We start from the raw sequence: 17,904 nt of genomic DNA, 5'->3' as shown, positions 1-17,904 counted from the left end.
TGTTTTCCTCCTGAACCTGGTCTTGAAAATATTCACCTGGGTCATCAGCTAATGCTAAGAGTTGGGTAGATGTACTGTCCTATTATCAAATAACCAGTCACCACTCTATAAGCTATGTAGAATATATGGTCATCACACAAAGCACTGAAGGCTGTAAGATTAGAACATGTCTTAATGAGAGCAAGATGAGAGAAAGAGAACAACTGTGTGGGGAATAGAAAACACAGACGCACATGCATGTGGCCATCCACAGTGCGCGCGCGCGCACACACACCAAGCCAAACATTGACCACATCTCATTCTATTCAGGAAGTCTCTTTTGAGTTGAGGTTTTGTGGGGTTTGGGGTGACTGATGAGGTTCTATGAGGGCTGCAGACTCCCCTACAGATGTGGTAGGTAGTGGCTGAAAGAGTGGACAAATTGGGTTTTTTGCTCCTTACTTGCTATGGGTGTCTGAGTGCTCCTAGTGCATTCCCTTGAGGTTCATGAGTTGATCATGATGTTACAGTTCTTCAAGACTTTAACCACATCCATAATTTTTTTCCTCTGTCCACCAGTCTCCGTCCATGGCAGTGCTCAGAATAGAGTGTCTGATCCAGGAGTCTGGTGTCAGGCATGTGAATGATGTGCCCCCCCCCCCCCCAGATAAAATGAAGAGGCAACTCAATCCACAGATATTAAAGGGAATCATTTGCTATTTGAGTTCAAGCAATATCTATTAGGAAGCTAGGAGAATAGAGAATGATGCCAAAGTAATTCAGACTAGAAAACTTCAATGAAACATTGTTCTATCACTTGGAATTCAATCATGAATGTTTTCTTTTTCTCCAGTTTTGAGCAATTCTGTATTAATTACTGTAATGAGAAGCTGCAGCAACTGCTGATTGAATTGACCCTGAAATCAGAGCAGGAGGAATACAAAGTGGAAGGAATCCAGGTACCAGTCCATTCTCTTGCATTAATTTAAACAGCACAGTTCCAGTTGAGTTAGTGTAGAGGTTAGCACAACGCCATTACAGCACCAGCAATCCAGGTACATATCTAACAGTGTCTGCGAGGAGTTTGTACGTTCTCCTCGTGTCTGGCTTCCTCTGATGCTCCCGTTTCCTCTCACATTCTAAAGGCTTATGGAGTGTATAGATTAATTTGGGTGTCTTTGCTCATGGCTGGAAGGGGCTGTTACCATGCTGTGCCTATACATTTTTTAAAAAATTAAACAGACTCAATGACTCATTAATCACCATGGATCAAGGTGACTTCCACCCCCATGAGAAATTTCCAATAATTATTCTCCACCTTACAGCCTGACACATTGTGGCAATGTCATTCACACGATTATCGATGATTTATCATCCATACTTGTGTGGTTGCAAGTTTGCATTGGTCCATCTGCCTCAAAAGCTGGGCTCAGGTGGAGGAACTTATCTCATAAAATAGCTAATAATGGTGTTTGCACTGGTTGCATTGCTACATTTCAGAAAAACACACAAACTGCAGACATTGGAATCCAATCAATGAGAAGTTAGAGGAAGTCAATGGTTCAGGCAGCATCCGTGGATAGAAATGGACAGTCAACATTTCAGATCAGGACCCATCATCTACCTCTCGCTGGATGTTGCTCGACCCACACTGTCCCTCCAGCTTCTCATTGATCGCTAAAATTCAATTTTGTTTAGTTATTCAAAAAAAAGTTCAGCTATAATTTACAACAGAAATGATTTATTGACAAATCCCTGAAAAATGAAAGATGAAATATAAATTCAATTTTTTTTTATTTCATGTCTGTGGACAAAGTTACCTGTTCGATTTTCAATCTTGGTTTCTCAAAATGAATTTAAGTGTTTACACAAATGTGCTGGAGAAACTCAGCAGGTCGTGCGGCATAAAGCAGAAGTAAAGGGTACCCAGCGTTTCAGGCCCAGACCCTTTACTTTGTCCTAAGGATGCTGTGTGACCTGTTGAGTTTTTCCAGCATATTTGTGAATTGCACTTGACCCTGACATATACAGAATGTCTTGCTTGACTGTCTTTAAGTGTTATATGTACTTCAGTTGGACTTCCCTGAAGGAAAGGAAAAAAGTCTGTAGATGTTGGGGTCTAGTGCAGTACACAGAAGTGCTGGCGAAACTCAGCAGGTCATGCACCCTGCTGAGTTGCTGAGTGACGCTCTGCATAACCTGCTGAGATTCCCAGGCATGCAATTGCACTGACATTTCCGGAAGGTCGCCTCTGCAATGTGCCAGCCCACAGTTGGACACTCCATAACATGAAAACTGTGTGTTGTCTCTCCAGGGCAGATGCCAGTGCCCCAGCAATGTGCATTTTCACCTCGTTGCTGTAATGTACCCCACAAACCTCTGGAGCAGACCCAAACCATGAAATTAAAGGCATATCTTAATGTTGTGATTATGAATGCAATGCCTGAAAATACAACAAAAGTAGAATAAATATTAATTTATAGAGGAATAATAATTAGAGAGAAATAAATTGTAGGGCAGCAGGGTGGGTCTGTATAAATAATTTAATTTGTTTATTTGTCACATTATAACTAATACAGTGAAAAGAATTCTTCTGCAAGCAGGCTAAAAGGTTATCTCTAATATTCATAAGTAACACAATTTATAGAGTTTAGAGATGCAATGAAAAGAAAGATCAATTAGTACCGAGCAAGGGCATCAAGATAGCATAGTTGTGGGGTTCATTCAGGAGTCCGATGACTGCAGAGAAGAAACTGCCTTTAAGCCTGTTGGTGTGTGCTTTCACATTCTTGAACCTTCTCCCTTACGGGAGAAAGGAGGAGACTGTGTCCAGGGTGTAATGAGTCCTTCACTATGTTGGTTGCTTTTCCTAGGATGTAGATGGTGTCTGTGCAGCTAAACCAGCCTATTGGCAGAAGTGGCCTTCAACTGAACTAGGGTCACCCTAATTCATTGTAGATGTCACTACATGACCTTGTTATTCTTTTTAAAACAGTGGGAGCCAATCCAATACTTCAACAACAAGATCATCTGCGACCTTGTGGAAGAAAAACACAAAGGAATTATCTCTATCCTGGTAAGAAATTCAGCCCTTTCACTGCACGACAATCTTATAACAACAACTGTGATTTAATTTTCTGTTTATTTTGCAGTATCAGGCAAAGTCCTCTGAGGTTCCTGTGTATCTAACAATTTCTGAGTTCTTTTCAAATGAATTAAGAGTGATATATATTTTTATTTTAAGTCACTTCCAGTTGTAATTAATTCCTATGATCCCATTCACTGACTCCAATATCATTCTCCTGCCTATGAGAGGACATGGGGCGGCATGGTCGGCATAGCGGTTAGTGCAACGCCTTTACAGCACCAGTGATCGGGACCAGGTTTCGAATTCCACGCTGTCTGTAAGGAGTTTGTATGTTCTCCCTGTGTCTGCGTGGGTTTTCCCTGGGGGCTCCAGTTTCCTCCCACTCTTCAAAACGTGCCTGGGGTGTAGGTTAATTGGATGTAAATTGAGCAGAACAGACCCATGGGCTAAAATGGCCTGTTACCGGGCTATAGGTCTAAATTTAAATTTATAAAAAAATGTGCATGGAACTGCCTTTGACATTTTAATGAATATACATATATTAATCCAATTGAAACCAACGTTAATGCCTGAGGGGCAACTCTCTTGGGGTGTGAGGAAAATATTTTATAAATTTAGGCTTAAGCTGGAACTCAGAACTTGAAAAAATGGTAATTACTCCACTATAATAAGGGAAACAGGATTACACAGCTGTGGGACAAGAGTCAGATATGTAATTCTGCTTTATTTATTTGCTTGAATTTGAACTCCTGAATGCTGGGGTGTAGTTTCGCTGGATCAGGAGTCCACAGTACTAACTGGCATTCCAACAGTGTAACCATGACTTTATTCTAACATAATGGCAGAAGTATTGAGTGATTTTGTTTTTCTCTTCTCTGGAAGGATGAAGAATGTCTGAGACCTGGGGAAGCCACCGATTTTACATTTTTGGATAGGCTGGAGGAGAAAGTGGGAGCCCATCCTCACTTCCTAACGTGGGTACCTGTGGTGTGTGAGACCACAACTTCTGTTGACATCCTCTGACTGTATCACACTTGACAAGTGTAAAATCTTTGCTATGGGAGGACTATTCCTTTTTAAGAAATATACCACATGACTTGCGGCCTTTGCAACACAGTGAGGTGTAGAAGTTTTTCTGTCTCTATGAAGTTGGTACAGAGCAGAAAGAACTGCCTTGGCTCACCATACATTATTTTATTAATAATGGATGGTATGCTGGCCTTTATTAGGGGACTGAGTTCAAGAGTGCAAGGTAATGTTGCAGTTCTGTAAGACCATGGTTAGATCACACTTGGTGCATTGCGTTCATTTCTTGTTGCCTCATTACAGAAGATATAGAGCAGAGGAAGAGAAGATTTACCAGAATATTGCCTTGATTGGAGAACAAAGTTGATAGAGCTGAGGCTCTTTGGAGTGACAAAGGATGAAAGGCGACTTAATAGAAGTATCTAAGATTTTGAGGGGCTTAGAAAGGGTGGGAAGCAACACCTTTTTTTTTAAACCCAGGGCAACAATAGCAAATACCAGAGGACATTGGTCTAAGGTGAGTGGAGGAAAGTTCAGGGGAGATGCTGCTGAACAGTCTTGTCTGGTTTCCGAATGTCATCATTCGTTTCCTATGTATATTAATTATACAAATTAACCTTGTTTAGAGGGAGAGATTTTTCTTTTTTTCAAATATTTTGAAAATTGATTTGTTTGAGAAGGCTACACATAATTTATACCATGTATGTCAAGGTATTATTTGAGAAGTACAAATGATCTGTCTTTTCTTATATTTCATCCCATGTATTAGATTAATATGTGTGTATGTTTTTTTTGTTAAACTCAAAAAGATATTTTAAAAAGGAAAGTTCAGGGGAGATTTCAGAGGTAAGTTTTTTTTTTACTCAGAGTGCTGGTGTCTGGAATGCATTGCTGGGGTGGTGATGGAGGCTGGCACCATAGGGACATTCAAAAGACTCTTAGATAGCACATGGATGGAAGAAAAATAGATTATGGGTGTGAGGTAGGGAAGGGTCAGATCATTGTGGAGTAGGTTTACATAGGTCAGCACCACATCCTGGGCCAAAGTGCCTCTACGTGCAGTAATATTCTATGTTCTAACTTAAGAAAGATACAGAGACACTGGAGTAAATTTCAAAGATTTATTTGACGTCATGGGGAAAGGAACATTCTCAATAAAAGAGATTTGAAAATGAAGTTTGGTTGTCTGGAACAGACGAATGTCTGGATTAATAGTCCACCGTAATGGCTGAGCACGGCTTGATCATTCTTCTAGCAACTCATGCTGGATGTTACTAATTATCTTTCACCAAGGGGCGGTTGCACTCAGGTACACAGAGAAGTAACCCGTGATGTCCAGATCCTTCAATAGGATGAACTGGATTCAAATCGGCTCAGGCTCGACCAGTTCAGAGTCTACTTGTCTCCAGTCTGCACTGCTCCTTGCAAGTGCAGTCCTGAGTAGAAGCTTCCAGTGACAGGCCATTTCCTAGTGAGGTCTTTGTTATCCAGGAGGCCCCGCCTCCAAGATCACTGGCTGTCAAAGCTGCTGCTGTTATTGAATGAGATTCAAAAGCACTCAAAATCATACAGGGCCTGTATAAACTACAAGTAATGTGAAAACAATTCAAATTGTTGTGAGAATTTTAAAAAGCTCATACCCACACTTAAAATTAATTAAAATATCTAATAAATTTAATTAAATCACATAAAAATGTATGTAACTTTCTCTTGTTAGACAATTTTTTCCATTCATCTGAAGGGGTTCAACCGTCAGCTTGACCTGCCCCATGATGATTGGGTGAATTTACTAGAGGATGTCTTCATGAGAAGTTCATAGCTGCCCCAGAGCTAAAAGGAAGACTGGTGTAAAGCTGATTTAATTCATATCTAAAATTAGCATCTTCGGGAACTCGTGACCAAGAATCTTTAAATTGTATTGAAAATAAGTGATGGATCTCAAAAGGGATCCCAAAATTGTTTTCCTGCTTTTTTTAATTGCATTAGAGCAGCACTATGCTGGTTGTACAAGCTTCATAAAGACCAAGATCTTCAAAGCATGGTTGTTCTGTGAGTGCTGGAAGGCATAAACTGAATGTGGGTGAATGGATGTGAAGGGCTGAATGGCCTGAGCTGTCCAAATCTATAACTCTTGGGCTATAAATGCGACAGATTTGCAAACCCCTGAGGTAAAAATGTCACCTGAGATGAATTTGCATGTGGCTCTTCCGTTGACAGGCATCTCGGGAAAATTTCCATTGGAACAAAAACCTCACAGAGAGTGCACTGTGTTGTGGAGTTTGCAGAGGGTGCATTCCAGCTGAGGTTATTTTTTTGCTGTGCTGTACTTTGCAGACACAAGCTGGCTGATCAGAAAACAAGGAAGACTATGTGCAGGGGTGACTTCAGGCTGTTGCACTATGCAGGAGAAGTGACTTACAATGTAATAGGTGAGTCAGGAGCTGTGCACTGAGAGCAAGACCTCACATGCCGAATCCTCCTTGAGTCCAACCTAGTACCACCATCTGAATAGACTCACAGGTCCAGTGACCTGAGGTCATTCCCCACCTCTGCATGGGAGTTTCCACATTATCCCTGTGATTGACTGAGTTTCACCTGGGTGACCTCGTTTTACCAGCTTTCCAAAGATGTGCAGGTTGGTAGGATTAATGGCCACTATAAATTGCCCTTAGTGTGCAGGCAAATCATAGAATTTGGAGGAGTTGAAGAAAAGCTGGAGAGAACAAAATGGAATTAGCATAGCATTAGTGTATACAGGTCCTTGATGGACAGCATGGACACAGTGGTCTGAAGGGTCCAATTCCATGCTGTACCAGAGAATTTTGATATTTAAGAATCCTTTGGACAAATGTATGGATAGGAAGGGCTTGGATGGGTTTGGGCCAATTGCAGGCAAGTGGGACTAGCCCAGGATACTAGCTTTTTAAAAATATTTTATTTCAGTATTTTAAAACCATCTCTACAATTATTAATGGATAAATTTTTAAAAATACATAAGTGATATATATATATGTGTGTGTGTGATATATATACATAATACATATGTCACTCATACACACACACACACACACACACACACACACACACACACACACACACACACACACACACACACACACACACACACACACACACACACACACACTAAAACCTCGATAGAACGTGATAGTTGGGGTCCAAGATTTCATACCACTTTACAGCCGAGTCGCGGAACAGATGCATATATGTCATGATTCAGGAACAAGGAAAACAGAATTTAAGCCCACCCGAATTGTGCTGCCGTATCCACCCCCACCCCTTTCCAGTCATCCTGCTGGTCTCCCCCCATCACCAGTCATAAGAGTCCATTTTTGAGTTTGTGGCTGTTAGCCACTGTTGCCTGGCACCCTAAAATCAATAAATAAAAATGTATAAGTAAGGAGAATGCCAAAAAAGAAAAAAAAAATCTCACTTCACATAGCACTGAAGCTAAGGGTTCCCAGTGTGGCGAGTTTTCAGAGAGTCCTTCAAATTTTCAAACTAACAGATTGTGGGTATGGGCTCCATATTTTCAAAAAGAATGATATTTATTATGCAACTTATAAGTTATTTTCTCAAGTGGAATTCAAGAACACAATTCAGCATGCCATCTCTCCATTCCTATATCGGCATTTGATTTCCAAGTAATGGCAATGCACTTCCTCGAAACAGTTAAACTTAATGGTAAAAATTCAATTTGATACATAATTAACTTTCCCAGGATATCATTTTTGTTAGCATGGTCAAGCTGGGCTGAAGGGCCTGTTCCATGCTATATGACTTGACTCTAAGACACTGCCTTTACCTTGTGGGTGAATATACCTGCTGGTGTCAGAGATTTCCTTCCTGATTAGCTTAAAAAATTAAAATATGATTATTCCAATTCTAAGAGGATATTTCTTTCCCTTTCTTCCAGGGTTTCTGGATAAAAATAATGATCTCCTGTACAGGAATCTAAAAGAGGTAAGCTCCACCCAGAGAAAAAAATACTTTGAGGTATACATGTTACCTTCCAACCGTGAATCATTTACGGCATACATTCTAAGACCATCTCAGCGGTACCCTACGGTTAGATGGCAAGAGGTCTTCAGGTTTAGCAATAAAGGAAATAGGAGAATGCAAGTTGGGAGAAGCTATCATTGTCTGCAAGATCCTTTGTGAGAGTTGTTGTGGAATTAGGGTGGGTGGGGGGGGGGCACGCGGCTAAACAGACAGGTTATTCATACTTCTTCTGAATGATTGTCTCTTTAATGAAGGATGCTTGGAGAAAGTCAGTGGTCAGTCCAGGGGATAAGGGGAGTGAATGGGAAAACAAAAGTTAACTCTATGACTTGTATTCATGTGCCTCCAGCGGTAAATTAGCAAATTGTATTTAAAGAGGATGAGATGCAATAAGAGTTTATTGTCATACACACAAATATAACATACACATTTACTGAAATATGTGCTTGCTGAAGCTATATTAGGTACCAAAAACACCAGCAAAACAACACATTATATAAATTAAACGACCACACCAGAAAAAATATATAAAATATACAAATATAAGCTAAATATCAATGATAAAATAAATATTCACATTGCAGTTCGTGAAAAAGAAATGTGATGCTACAATAGGGCAGAATATTCAGTGAATCTTGAGGATTCTCAGAAATCGAATAGAAATGGTTCTCAATCGTGTTTTAGCTGAAAAGTTTTTTTTAAAATCCATGATTGACCAGAGTTTCCTCAGGTTTTACATTATTTGGTCATGGAGCATCCATCCCCACAGGTGGGGTAGAACAGTGTTAGAGATGGGCCTTGTTTCATGCAATTCAACTACTGTAAGAGCTTCCTGCTAGCCCTGAGTCTTTGCAGGCAATCCATGTTGATGCCTTGGACTGGACTTTCTGCCGAAGTACACTAAAATGGATGGTGAGGTAGGAAAGAGATTAGTCTTGCTCATTCCTTATGGAAGTTTCATGTTGCCTCAATTGTTTGCAGCATCTTAAGAGATGCTTTGAAGTGCAGAACTCAGTGCATCCTGCTCTGACACCCTTAATTCTCAAGGACAAAACAGATGGTGTAGAAAGGCAACTTCACTTCCTTTTGAGAATAAGGTAATTCGCGGGCAATGAAATAACTGTGCCGCGAAAGCAAAAACAAGCCTCGATTCCAGCATCTGCAGTCTTTTGACATGAAGACAGAGTGATGATGAGTCACAGCTGGTACACAGCAAGCTCCCACAAATACCAATATGTGAATGACCAGATTAGCTGTTTTACAGTGATGTTGTTCTAAAGATAAATTGTGAATAATTTGCCCATTCATCCTCTGGAATAAAGTCATGTGATCTTTGATGCAGTACTGAAAGAGCATAGAGGATCTTGTTTTAGATCTCATCCAAGGGAGAGCACCTCGGAATACAGCATTCCTACAGTGAGACTCAGTCTGAAAGTCAGGTCTCTACACTTCTGACTCAGGCCACAGAATTACCCACAGTCTTATATCTGGCACTGTGGCTCAGTGAAAGCAATGTAACTTTGGCAGTACCAAACAATGTATGTGCCACAACTATCTCTGTCTCTACAGGTGATGTGCAGCTCCACAAACTTCATTGTTAAAGAATGTTTCAGCACCCTTGAGCTGGACACCAAGAAAAGACCTGAGACTGTGAGTACCAACTGCACACTTGGTTGGAGACTGGCTGTAGATACATTATTGCACAGGCTGGATTACAAAGATGTGTTAGTTTAAGTTCAGGTTTTTGTCATATGTATCAAGGCGCAGTGACAAAGTTTGTTTTGTAAGTCCAACTAGTCAACCCATACAAAATACATAAGTCAAGCACAGTAGAGTGCAGGGAGATGCCATTACTTTTGCTTGTGTGAGGTTTATTCAGGAGTCTAATAACGGCAAGAAAAGTGGGTCCTTGAATCTGGTGGCACGAAATCTCACACTTTTAAATATTATTCCCAATAGGAGGAGGGAGAAGAGAATGTGGCCAGGGAGGGATGAGTCTTTTGTGTTAGCTGCTTTTCCAAGGTAGTTGCAGATGTAGATGGAGTAGGAGGGGAAGGGATTTGTGTGATTGTCTGAACTATGTTTGCAATTCCCTGTAGTTTCTTGTGGTTTTGAGTAGATCACTTATAGAGTCGTAGTCATACATCACTGAATGCTAAATTGGCATTCTGGGCTAATCACGTTTGACTGCATTTGGTTCATATCCCTGCAAGCCTCTCCTAGCCACATATCTGTCTAAATGCCTTATGAATGTTGTTGTAATGGCATCTACACTGTCCTCTGGCAGCTCATTCCAGAAACGCACCACCTTCTGAATGAACAAAGTTGCCTTTCAGGTCCCTCTTCATTTTTCCCCTCTCATGTTAAACCTATGTCCTCCAGTTCTAGAATTGTTTAGAGTAAAATATGAAAGTCTGCAGACACCATGATTGAAGTAAAAACAGGGATTAAGTGAATGCCCAAAGAGCCAAGTTCACATCCCACCAAGGCAGCTGTGAGAAGAGAGAAGAGATAATTTGGAAAGAAAAACCACAAGAACAATCAGATTATTGTCAAAATTCATTTGATTTACAAATCCTTACCTACACTTCTCTATGGTTCTATTAAGGCTATGGTCTGGGTGCTGGTCAATGGGTCTAGGCAGAAGAATAGATGGTCAAAAGAGCCTGTTTCTGTGCTCTGGTGCTTTACGGATCTCTATGTGATTTCAGTGTCTTCCCCTGGCACTAATTTTGATATAGCTTGGCAGAAGACCCAGTTCAATTCGGAATGGACAATAAGAGTTGGGCTGCTAGTGACGTCCTCAAATTTTTTTTTAAAAGTTACTATGAAGCTTTTTACCTGGCCTTTTTCCATAATTTTGCTCAAGCATAAAGGTTTTGTGGGAGAACACCTCTTCTGATAAATCGAGTAATTATTGGGTGACCCATAAGGCTGAGATTAAGCCCTGTCCCTCTAGTTCCCCCGTACTTGATATCAGCCAGTTTCAACTGGGGAAACTTTTAATTGCCATGTGACCTTCCTGGGAAATTGGTGATAAAATGCTCATGAGGTAGTGCAACAGGTGCATTGGCTGAAAATGATATTCATTTGCCACATAGCATACAGATATCCATCAAATTTGAAAACAAAACACCACCAGTTTTGGAAACCTGAAATGGTAATTTTCACTGAGTTCTGATGAAAGATCATTGACCAAATCCTTAATGCTCTATTAATTGCACCCAGCCTCCTCATGATTTCTAACATGTCCTGTTTGTTTCAGTTTACTCAGAAAGCAGATTAAGTTTAAAGAGTGCAGGAATCATCAATTATTGACCAAAACCCCAGACGCTTTTCCTAGAAAGTTACAAGGAGAGAAAGTAACTTTAAGTCGCTTAAAGGCCCAGGCACAAAGCATTAGTTACCCTTTACCATTTGGATGCTGTGTGACCTGCTGAGTTTCTCCAGTGCATTTGTATACTGGACTTGACCCCAGCATCTGCGGACTTTTTTGTTTAACTCACTTACAGGGATGCAGTCACCAGAATAGAACTAATGGGGAAATTAGCCTCTCAACTCCAGCCTGGCCTGCTGACAACATTGTCATTAAATCCAGCCTTTTTTTTTTGCTGGAATTGCATGGAATTCCAAGTTAAGCCTGGACCATGTCCAGTGATCATTTGTACAATTATTTCTCCTGGAATGTAGGTGGCAACACAGTTCAAGTACAGTTTGATGGGCCTGATTGACATCTTGATGTCAAAGGAGCCTTCGTATGTCCGATGTGTCAAACCAAATGATGCCAAACAGCCGGGTAAGCTGCCAACTTTGGACCAGGATGTTGTAAATGGTTAAAATGTGAGTGTCTTCCAATTGTATGCATTGATTATGTCTAAAATGGATTATTTTCTGTAATATACTGCACTTTTATGACTGCATGACTGTCTACCTTTGTAGTATGATACCAGCATTTGTATTTCTTTTTTTTTGGTAAGGAAGCAAAACTAACCAGTAGAAATTTTTCTTCTTCTTCATTTCACCACCCCTCTCCTCATCCCCACTCCTCATTCTCCTTCTATCCCCCTTCCCTCTCGTTCCCCTTGCAGGCCGGTTTGACAACGCATTAGTGAGGCATCAGGTAAAGTACCTAGGCCTCATGGAACATCTACGAGTGAGACGAGCAGGCTTTGCTTACCGGAGAAAGTATGATGCATTCTTGAAAAGGTAATAATTTAAGCCAAGTAGTGCTGTTGAATTATCTAGTGTAAAACGGAGAGGAAGAATGAAACTCGTGTATTTGTCAGGGGTGTTGCTAAGTCTTTTCCAACCAATGAAATTCTCTTGATCACTATCACTGATGTAATCTGGGAAACTAATTTGCATATTGCAAGTTCCTTTAGTGATAATGGCAAAATATTCTGTGGTTGATACAATATGTGATAATAATCTGTGTGAATGATGGTAAGGATCCTCAACAATTCTTTGAGCTTTATTTAAGCAATGCTCCCAGTGAATGTCATCTTCAGAAGAAAGGGAGACCCCAATGATGCTCAACAATGGGGATTAACAGGATATCCAAACTGAGGAGTGTCTTCACAACAGGGACTCATCCTCGTCTTTCTAATAGGGTCTGCACTTTTTTGTAATCACAATCTTAAATCAAGGGCACTCAAGGTAAAACTAATTGACCACTGGGCTTACTGGTCCAAAAGCAGTACATGAGGGGGAAGAAAAAGCCAGAGCAGGAAAGTGGAATGTGGGTTTGTGACAATGTATCAACCATGTTAGTCTCTTGTTCATAGTTATTCAACTGGGAGCTGGAGAGAGTCCCAAATGAACAGTATTGGAGCAAATTTTGTGAACAGTTGTTCCTTTCCCTTACAATGAAGAGCTTCCCATTTCCTATTTGTTTCCTCGTGGCTTTCACCAACTGAAGGAGGGGAGGGAAGGTGAGCAGTTTCTGTGAGTTGTACCTGTTATCTTCCGGTAGTGTGGCTGGTTCAGTGACACAACTGATAGAGCCACTACCTCGCAGTGTCAAAGACTCAGGTTCAATCCTAACCGAGTGCTGTTTGTGTAGAGTTTGCAAGTTCTCTCTGTGACCAAGTGGGTTTCTTCCACATGCGCCTGTTCCTTCCCACATTCCAAAATGGTAGGTTAATTGGCCACTGTTAATCTCCAATGCATAGGTGAGTGGTGAAATTTGGGTTATTGATGAAAATATTTATTTTTAATTCGGAGATACAACATGCTAACAGGCCCTTCTGGCCCACAAGGGTGTGTTGCCCAAATATACCTACACGACAAATTAACCTGACACCCCCTGATCATCTTTGGAACATGGGAGGAACCAGAGCACTCGGAGGAAACCCACGCAGACCCCGAGAGAACGTACAAACTCCTTACAGATAGCACCGGAATCAAACCTGGGTTGCTGGTACTATAATAGCGAAGATTAAATGGGATTAATGTTGTGATAGTACAGATTCTATCACCAATGTGTATATGTACATATGTACAGATGGTAGTGTAGGATGACTGTGATTGGCTGAGAGTGTAGCCACACCTACTGACAGGTCTTAAAGGATTGCTCCTAGCCAGACCAGGTCATTCTGGACTGGTCGACCTACTTGTGATATGCTCCAGTCTTTTATTTAATAAAAGCCTTGGTTTGGATCAACAAGTCTTTGATTCTCTCGACACACATTACAAATGTAGATGCAGTGTAAGTGGGTGCTGGACAGTCACCATGACTCAGTGGGGCTTGGGATGTGTTTCAATGCTGTATCTCTCATGACTCGAGGCAATTAGCATCTACTCTGGCAGATGGGCCACTACATTCTTGTGATAATGAACAGTGGCTCTCAGGCACCATTGAGTTAAATTATCTTGAAAGGAAAACCTCATTCTTGATCCCTTTCTCTGCTGGTTTGATCTTGAGAGCAGGCTATCCAAACGTAAGTGGCAGAAAATTGGGACTGTAAATGGCAGGGTACAAAGTATAAGGATGATGAAATGTTATATAGTCAAACATCAATGTTCTTGTCCTGCAGGTACAAGTTACTGTGTCCTGACACGTGGCCAAACTGGCATGGACCCGCTTCAGAGGGAGTTGCAAGGCTGGTGAAACATATCGGCTACAAACAGGAGGAATACAAAATGGGGAAGTACGTAAAGAGTCCCCTACCATCAGTTCCTCTAAAAATATAATGAAAAGGGAAATTCTGGAAATATCCTATGGAGAGAGAAACAAAGTTAATCGTCTATCAAAATTGGAAAACTTTGAACGTACACTTGGCTTAGGTTGTAGAGAAGGGGGAGAGTTGAATGTACTTTGAAGAATCCCAAGTTAAAAAGAGCACTTCTCCCATCTGCGTGTTACACAGGGAGAGGATGATAGCTGCAGGGCACCTCTAATGGGATTGGTGTAGAGAGGCAAAATGTTTGATGTGGGCCTGTTGGACTAAAGAGACCCTTACTGTGCTGTGTGATTCTTTGACTCTATCATTCATCAACTCCTGCAATACCTCACACCAATTATTGAGAGGCTTTAGTCCTAACCAGTTGAGCATGAAGTATCCATGTTGTGGGCACATTATCTTTAATGTTATATGCATAAACATCTCACCCCAACAAACTTCAAGCTACCAACTCCACCAAATATTTGAGAAATACAGCAGAGAACCTCTGATCAAGCTGTGAAGAAACACACATAACCTTATCCTTACTTACCCATCTGGAAGCTACCTCAATCTGAGGGCCTCTTCCGAAGGAGTGTGACCCCAGTGAATAATCAACAAGTGGATTTGAACTCTTGCCAGTCATGCTCCTAAAGATTGCAAAGGCCATCATGGTTCGCAGCACAAACCGCAGGCACAAATTACATTGAATTTACAGAACAGGAAGACCTCTTGGATCAGCTGTTCAATGATGGCATTTGTACTGCAAAAGGCTCATCAGCTAACGCTATTCGCTGTCTTTCTCTCCATCTTGTGTTTGATCAACTAGCCCTCAAGTATAATCAGAGATTTGTTCAAATTCCACCAGTATGGGACCAGGGTGGCCTGGTTAGTTAGCAGTTAGTGCAACACTCTCGCAACACCAGCAAATCGGGTTCAAATCTGGCGCTGTCTGTAAGGATCAACGTTTTCACCATGTCTGCATGGATTTCTTCCGAAGGGTCTAGTTTACTCCCACCATTCAAAAACATACCAGGGTTGTAGGTTAATTGGGGTATTTGGAAGGCATGTTTAGTGGGTCAGAGGGACTGTTACCATGCCGTAGGTTTAATTTTTTTTAAATTTAAATTCAGTAAACACAGTTATCTGGAATTTAAAGAATAAACCTATTAATGATGACAATTAAACCACAGAATTGTCATAAAAATCTATCTTTTTTTTCGGAGGAGGAAACCTGAATGTGACTCATGCCTATTGAGGAGGTTAACTTTTCACATCCTCCTTATTTCAGGAATAATTAGAGACAAAGTACACTGGCATGTTTGGCAGGGACCACATATGTGGCTCCAGGCCCATGGGTGTGGTCATTGCTGAATATGCCAGCATATTATATGTCCTCTGAATTGAACAGCAAGTCAGTTGGTTCAAAGGACATTTCATGGCAGCCTTGCCAGCAATGGACAGATTGATAAAATCAAAGGCAACTCAAACCAATCCCAAAGAATTCCTCCCAATTCCACATGGGAGTGACCGCCTTATCATTACCTGACTGCCCTAATTCGAATACTTCCTGGAGAAAGTGCATCAGTCTGTTGAGTTTTTGGTTGATATCCACTATGAAATAAAAGTCCAATATGAAAGACTCCCTCCATTTCCTTAGAACATTACAGCACAGAAACAGGCATTTTGGCCCTTCTAGTCTGTCCTGAACTATTTTTCTGCATAGTCCCACTGACCTGCACGCGAACCACATTCCTCCAAACCCCTCCAATCTACGTCCAAATTTTTCTAAATGTCAAAATTGAATTTTCATTCACCAATTCAGCTGACCACCACTCTCTGGGTGAAGAAGTTCCCCCTAATGTTCCCTTTAAACTTTTCCCCTTTCACCCTTAACTCATGTCCTCTATTTTTTATCTCACCTCACTGTAAAAATAACCTGCTTGCATTTACTCTATCTATACCCATCATAATTTTGTACACCTCTATCAAATCTACCCTCATTCTTTTTTCCCTGTAACTCAGTTCTCCAAGTCCTGGAAACATCCTAGTAAATCTTCTCTGCACTCTTTCAACTCTTTCAATCTTATTGATATCCTTCCTATGGTTAGGTGATCAAAATGGCACACAATACTCACAATGCCTTACACAACTTGACCATAACACTAGTGTCTTGTTGCCTACTTAAAATCAACCCCCCTCCCCTCAATCACCAATTCCATCCAACTAAAGCATTTGGGATTAGGACGCTGCCGTGCCAACATTTGCAGACATTTTCTAAAAAACGTACTAACAGGTTTATTTTGTTTTACAGAACAAAGATATTTATTCGTTTTCCAAAGACATTGTTTGCCACTGAAGATGCATATCAAGCCAGCAAAAATGCCATGGGTGAGTCCACAGACTTTCCCTCTTTAATTTCCTACACGATGTTAAAAGCAAGTGATTTTCTTCTTCCTTCTTTGGCATGGCTTCGTGGATGAAGATTTATGGAGGGGTAAATGTCCACGTCAGCTGCAGGCTCGTTTGTGGCTGACAAGTCCAATGCGGGACAGGCAGACACGGTTGCAGTGGTTGCAGGGGAAAATTGGTTGGTTGGGGTTGGGTGTTGGGTTTTTCCTCCTTTGTCTTTTGTCAGTGAGGTGGGCTCTGCAGTCTTCTTCAAAGGAGGTTGCTGCCCGCCGAACTGTGAGGCGCCAAGATGCACGGTTTGAGGCGATATCAGCCCACTGGCGGTGGTCAATGTGGCAGGAACCAAGAGATTTCTTTAGGCAGTCCTTGTACCTCTTCTTTGGTGCACCTCTGACATGATGGCCAGTGGAGAGCTCGCCATATAACACGATCTTGGGGAGGCGATGGTCCTCCATTCTGGAGACGTGACCTACCCAGCGCAGTTGGATCTTCAACAGCGTGGATTTGATGCTGTCAGCCTCTGCCATCTCGAGTACTTCGATGTTAGGGATGAAGTCGCTCCAATGAATGTTGAGGATGGAGCGGAGACAACGCTGGTGGAAGCGTTCTAGGAGCCGTAGATGATGCCGATAGAGGACCCATGATTCGGAGCTGAACAGGAGTGTGGGTATGACAACAGCTCTGTATACGCTTATCTTTGTGCGGTTTTTCAGTTGGTTGTTTTTCCAGACTCTTTTGTGTAGTCTTCCAAAGGCGCTATTTGCCTTGGCGAGTCTGTTGTCTATCTCGTTGTCGATTTTTGCATCCGATGAAATGGTGCAGCCAAGATAGGTAAACTGGTTGACCATTTTGAGTTTTGTGTGCCCGATGGAGATGTGGGGGGGCTGGTAGTCATGGTGGGGAGCTGGCTGATGGAGGACCTCAGTTTTCTTCAGGCTGACTTCCAGGCCAAACATTTTGGCAGTTTCTGCAAAACAAGACGTCAAGCGCTTAAGAGCTGGCTCTGAATGGGCAACTAAAGCGGCATCGTCTGTAAAGAGTAGTTCACGGACAAGTTGCTCTTGTGTCTTGGTGTGAGCTTTCAGGCGCCTCAGATTGAAGAGACTGCCAGATGTAAACAGCGTCTTCATTCTACAACATCACACACAGGAATGGTGCAAGTGATGGGATGAGCTGATGATGCTGGTCTATTATCTCACCAGGATATACAGTACTTCA

At 41.5% G+C, this 17,904-nt stretch overlaps 1 protein-coding gene across 1 annotated transcript in view; it reads left to right on the top strand.

The window, feature by feature from the left end:
• myo1ha (myosin IHa) overlaps positions 1-17,904 on the top strand; it is an 86,444-nt gene that overhangs the window by 23,345 nt on the left and 45,195 nt on the right. The window contains exons 11-20 of the mRNA XM_069932707.1: positions 833-938; positions 2,975-3,055; positions 3,950-4,041; positions 6,428-6,522; positions 8,028-8,074; positions 9,683-9,763; positions 11,804-11,909; positions 12,202-12,319; positions 14,149-14,262; positions 16,589-16,665. Coding sequence (XP_069788808.1) covers positions 833-938; positions 2,975-3,055; positions 3,950-4,041; positions 6,428-6,522; positions 8,028-8,074; positions 9,683-9,763; positions 11,804-11,909; positions 12,202-12,319; positions 14,149-14,262; positions 16,589-16,665 — 917 coding nt within the window. The remainder of the gene's footprint in view (positions 1-832; positions 939-2,974; positions 3,056-3,949; positions 4,042-6,427; positions 6,523-8,027; positions 8,075-9,682; positions 9,764-11,803; positions 11,910-12,201; positions 12,320-14,148; positions 14,263-16,588; positions 16,666-17,904) is intronic.

This window comes from Narcine bancroftii, chromosome 4, assembly GCF_036971445.1.
Source record: "Narcine bancroftii isolate sNarBan1 chromosome 4, sNarBan1.hap1, whole genome shotgun sequence".
NCBI lineage: Eukaryota > Metazoa > Chordata > Chondrichthyes > Torpediniformes > Narcinidae > Narcine > Narcine bancroftii.
This window is presented reverse-complemented; position numbering and strand designations above follow the sequence as displayed.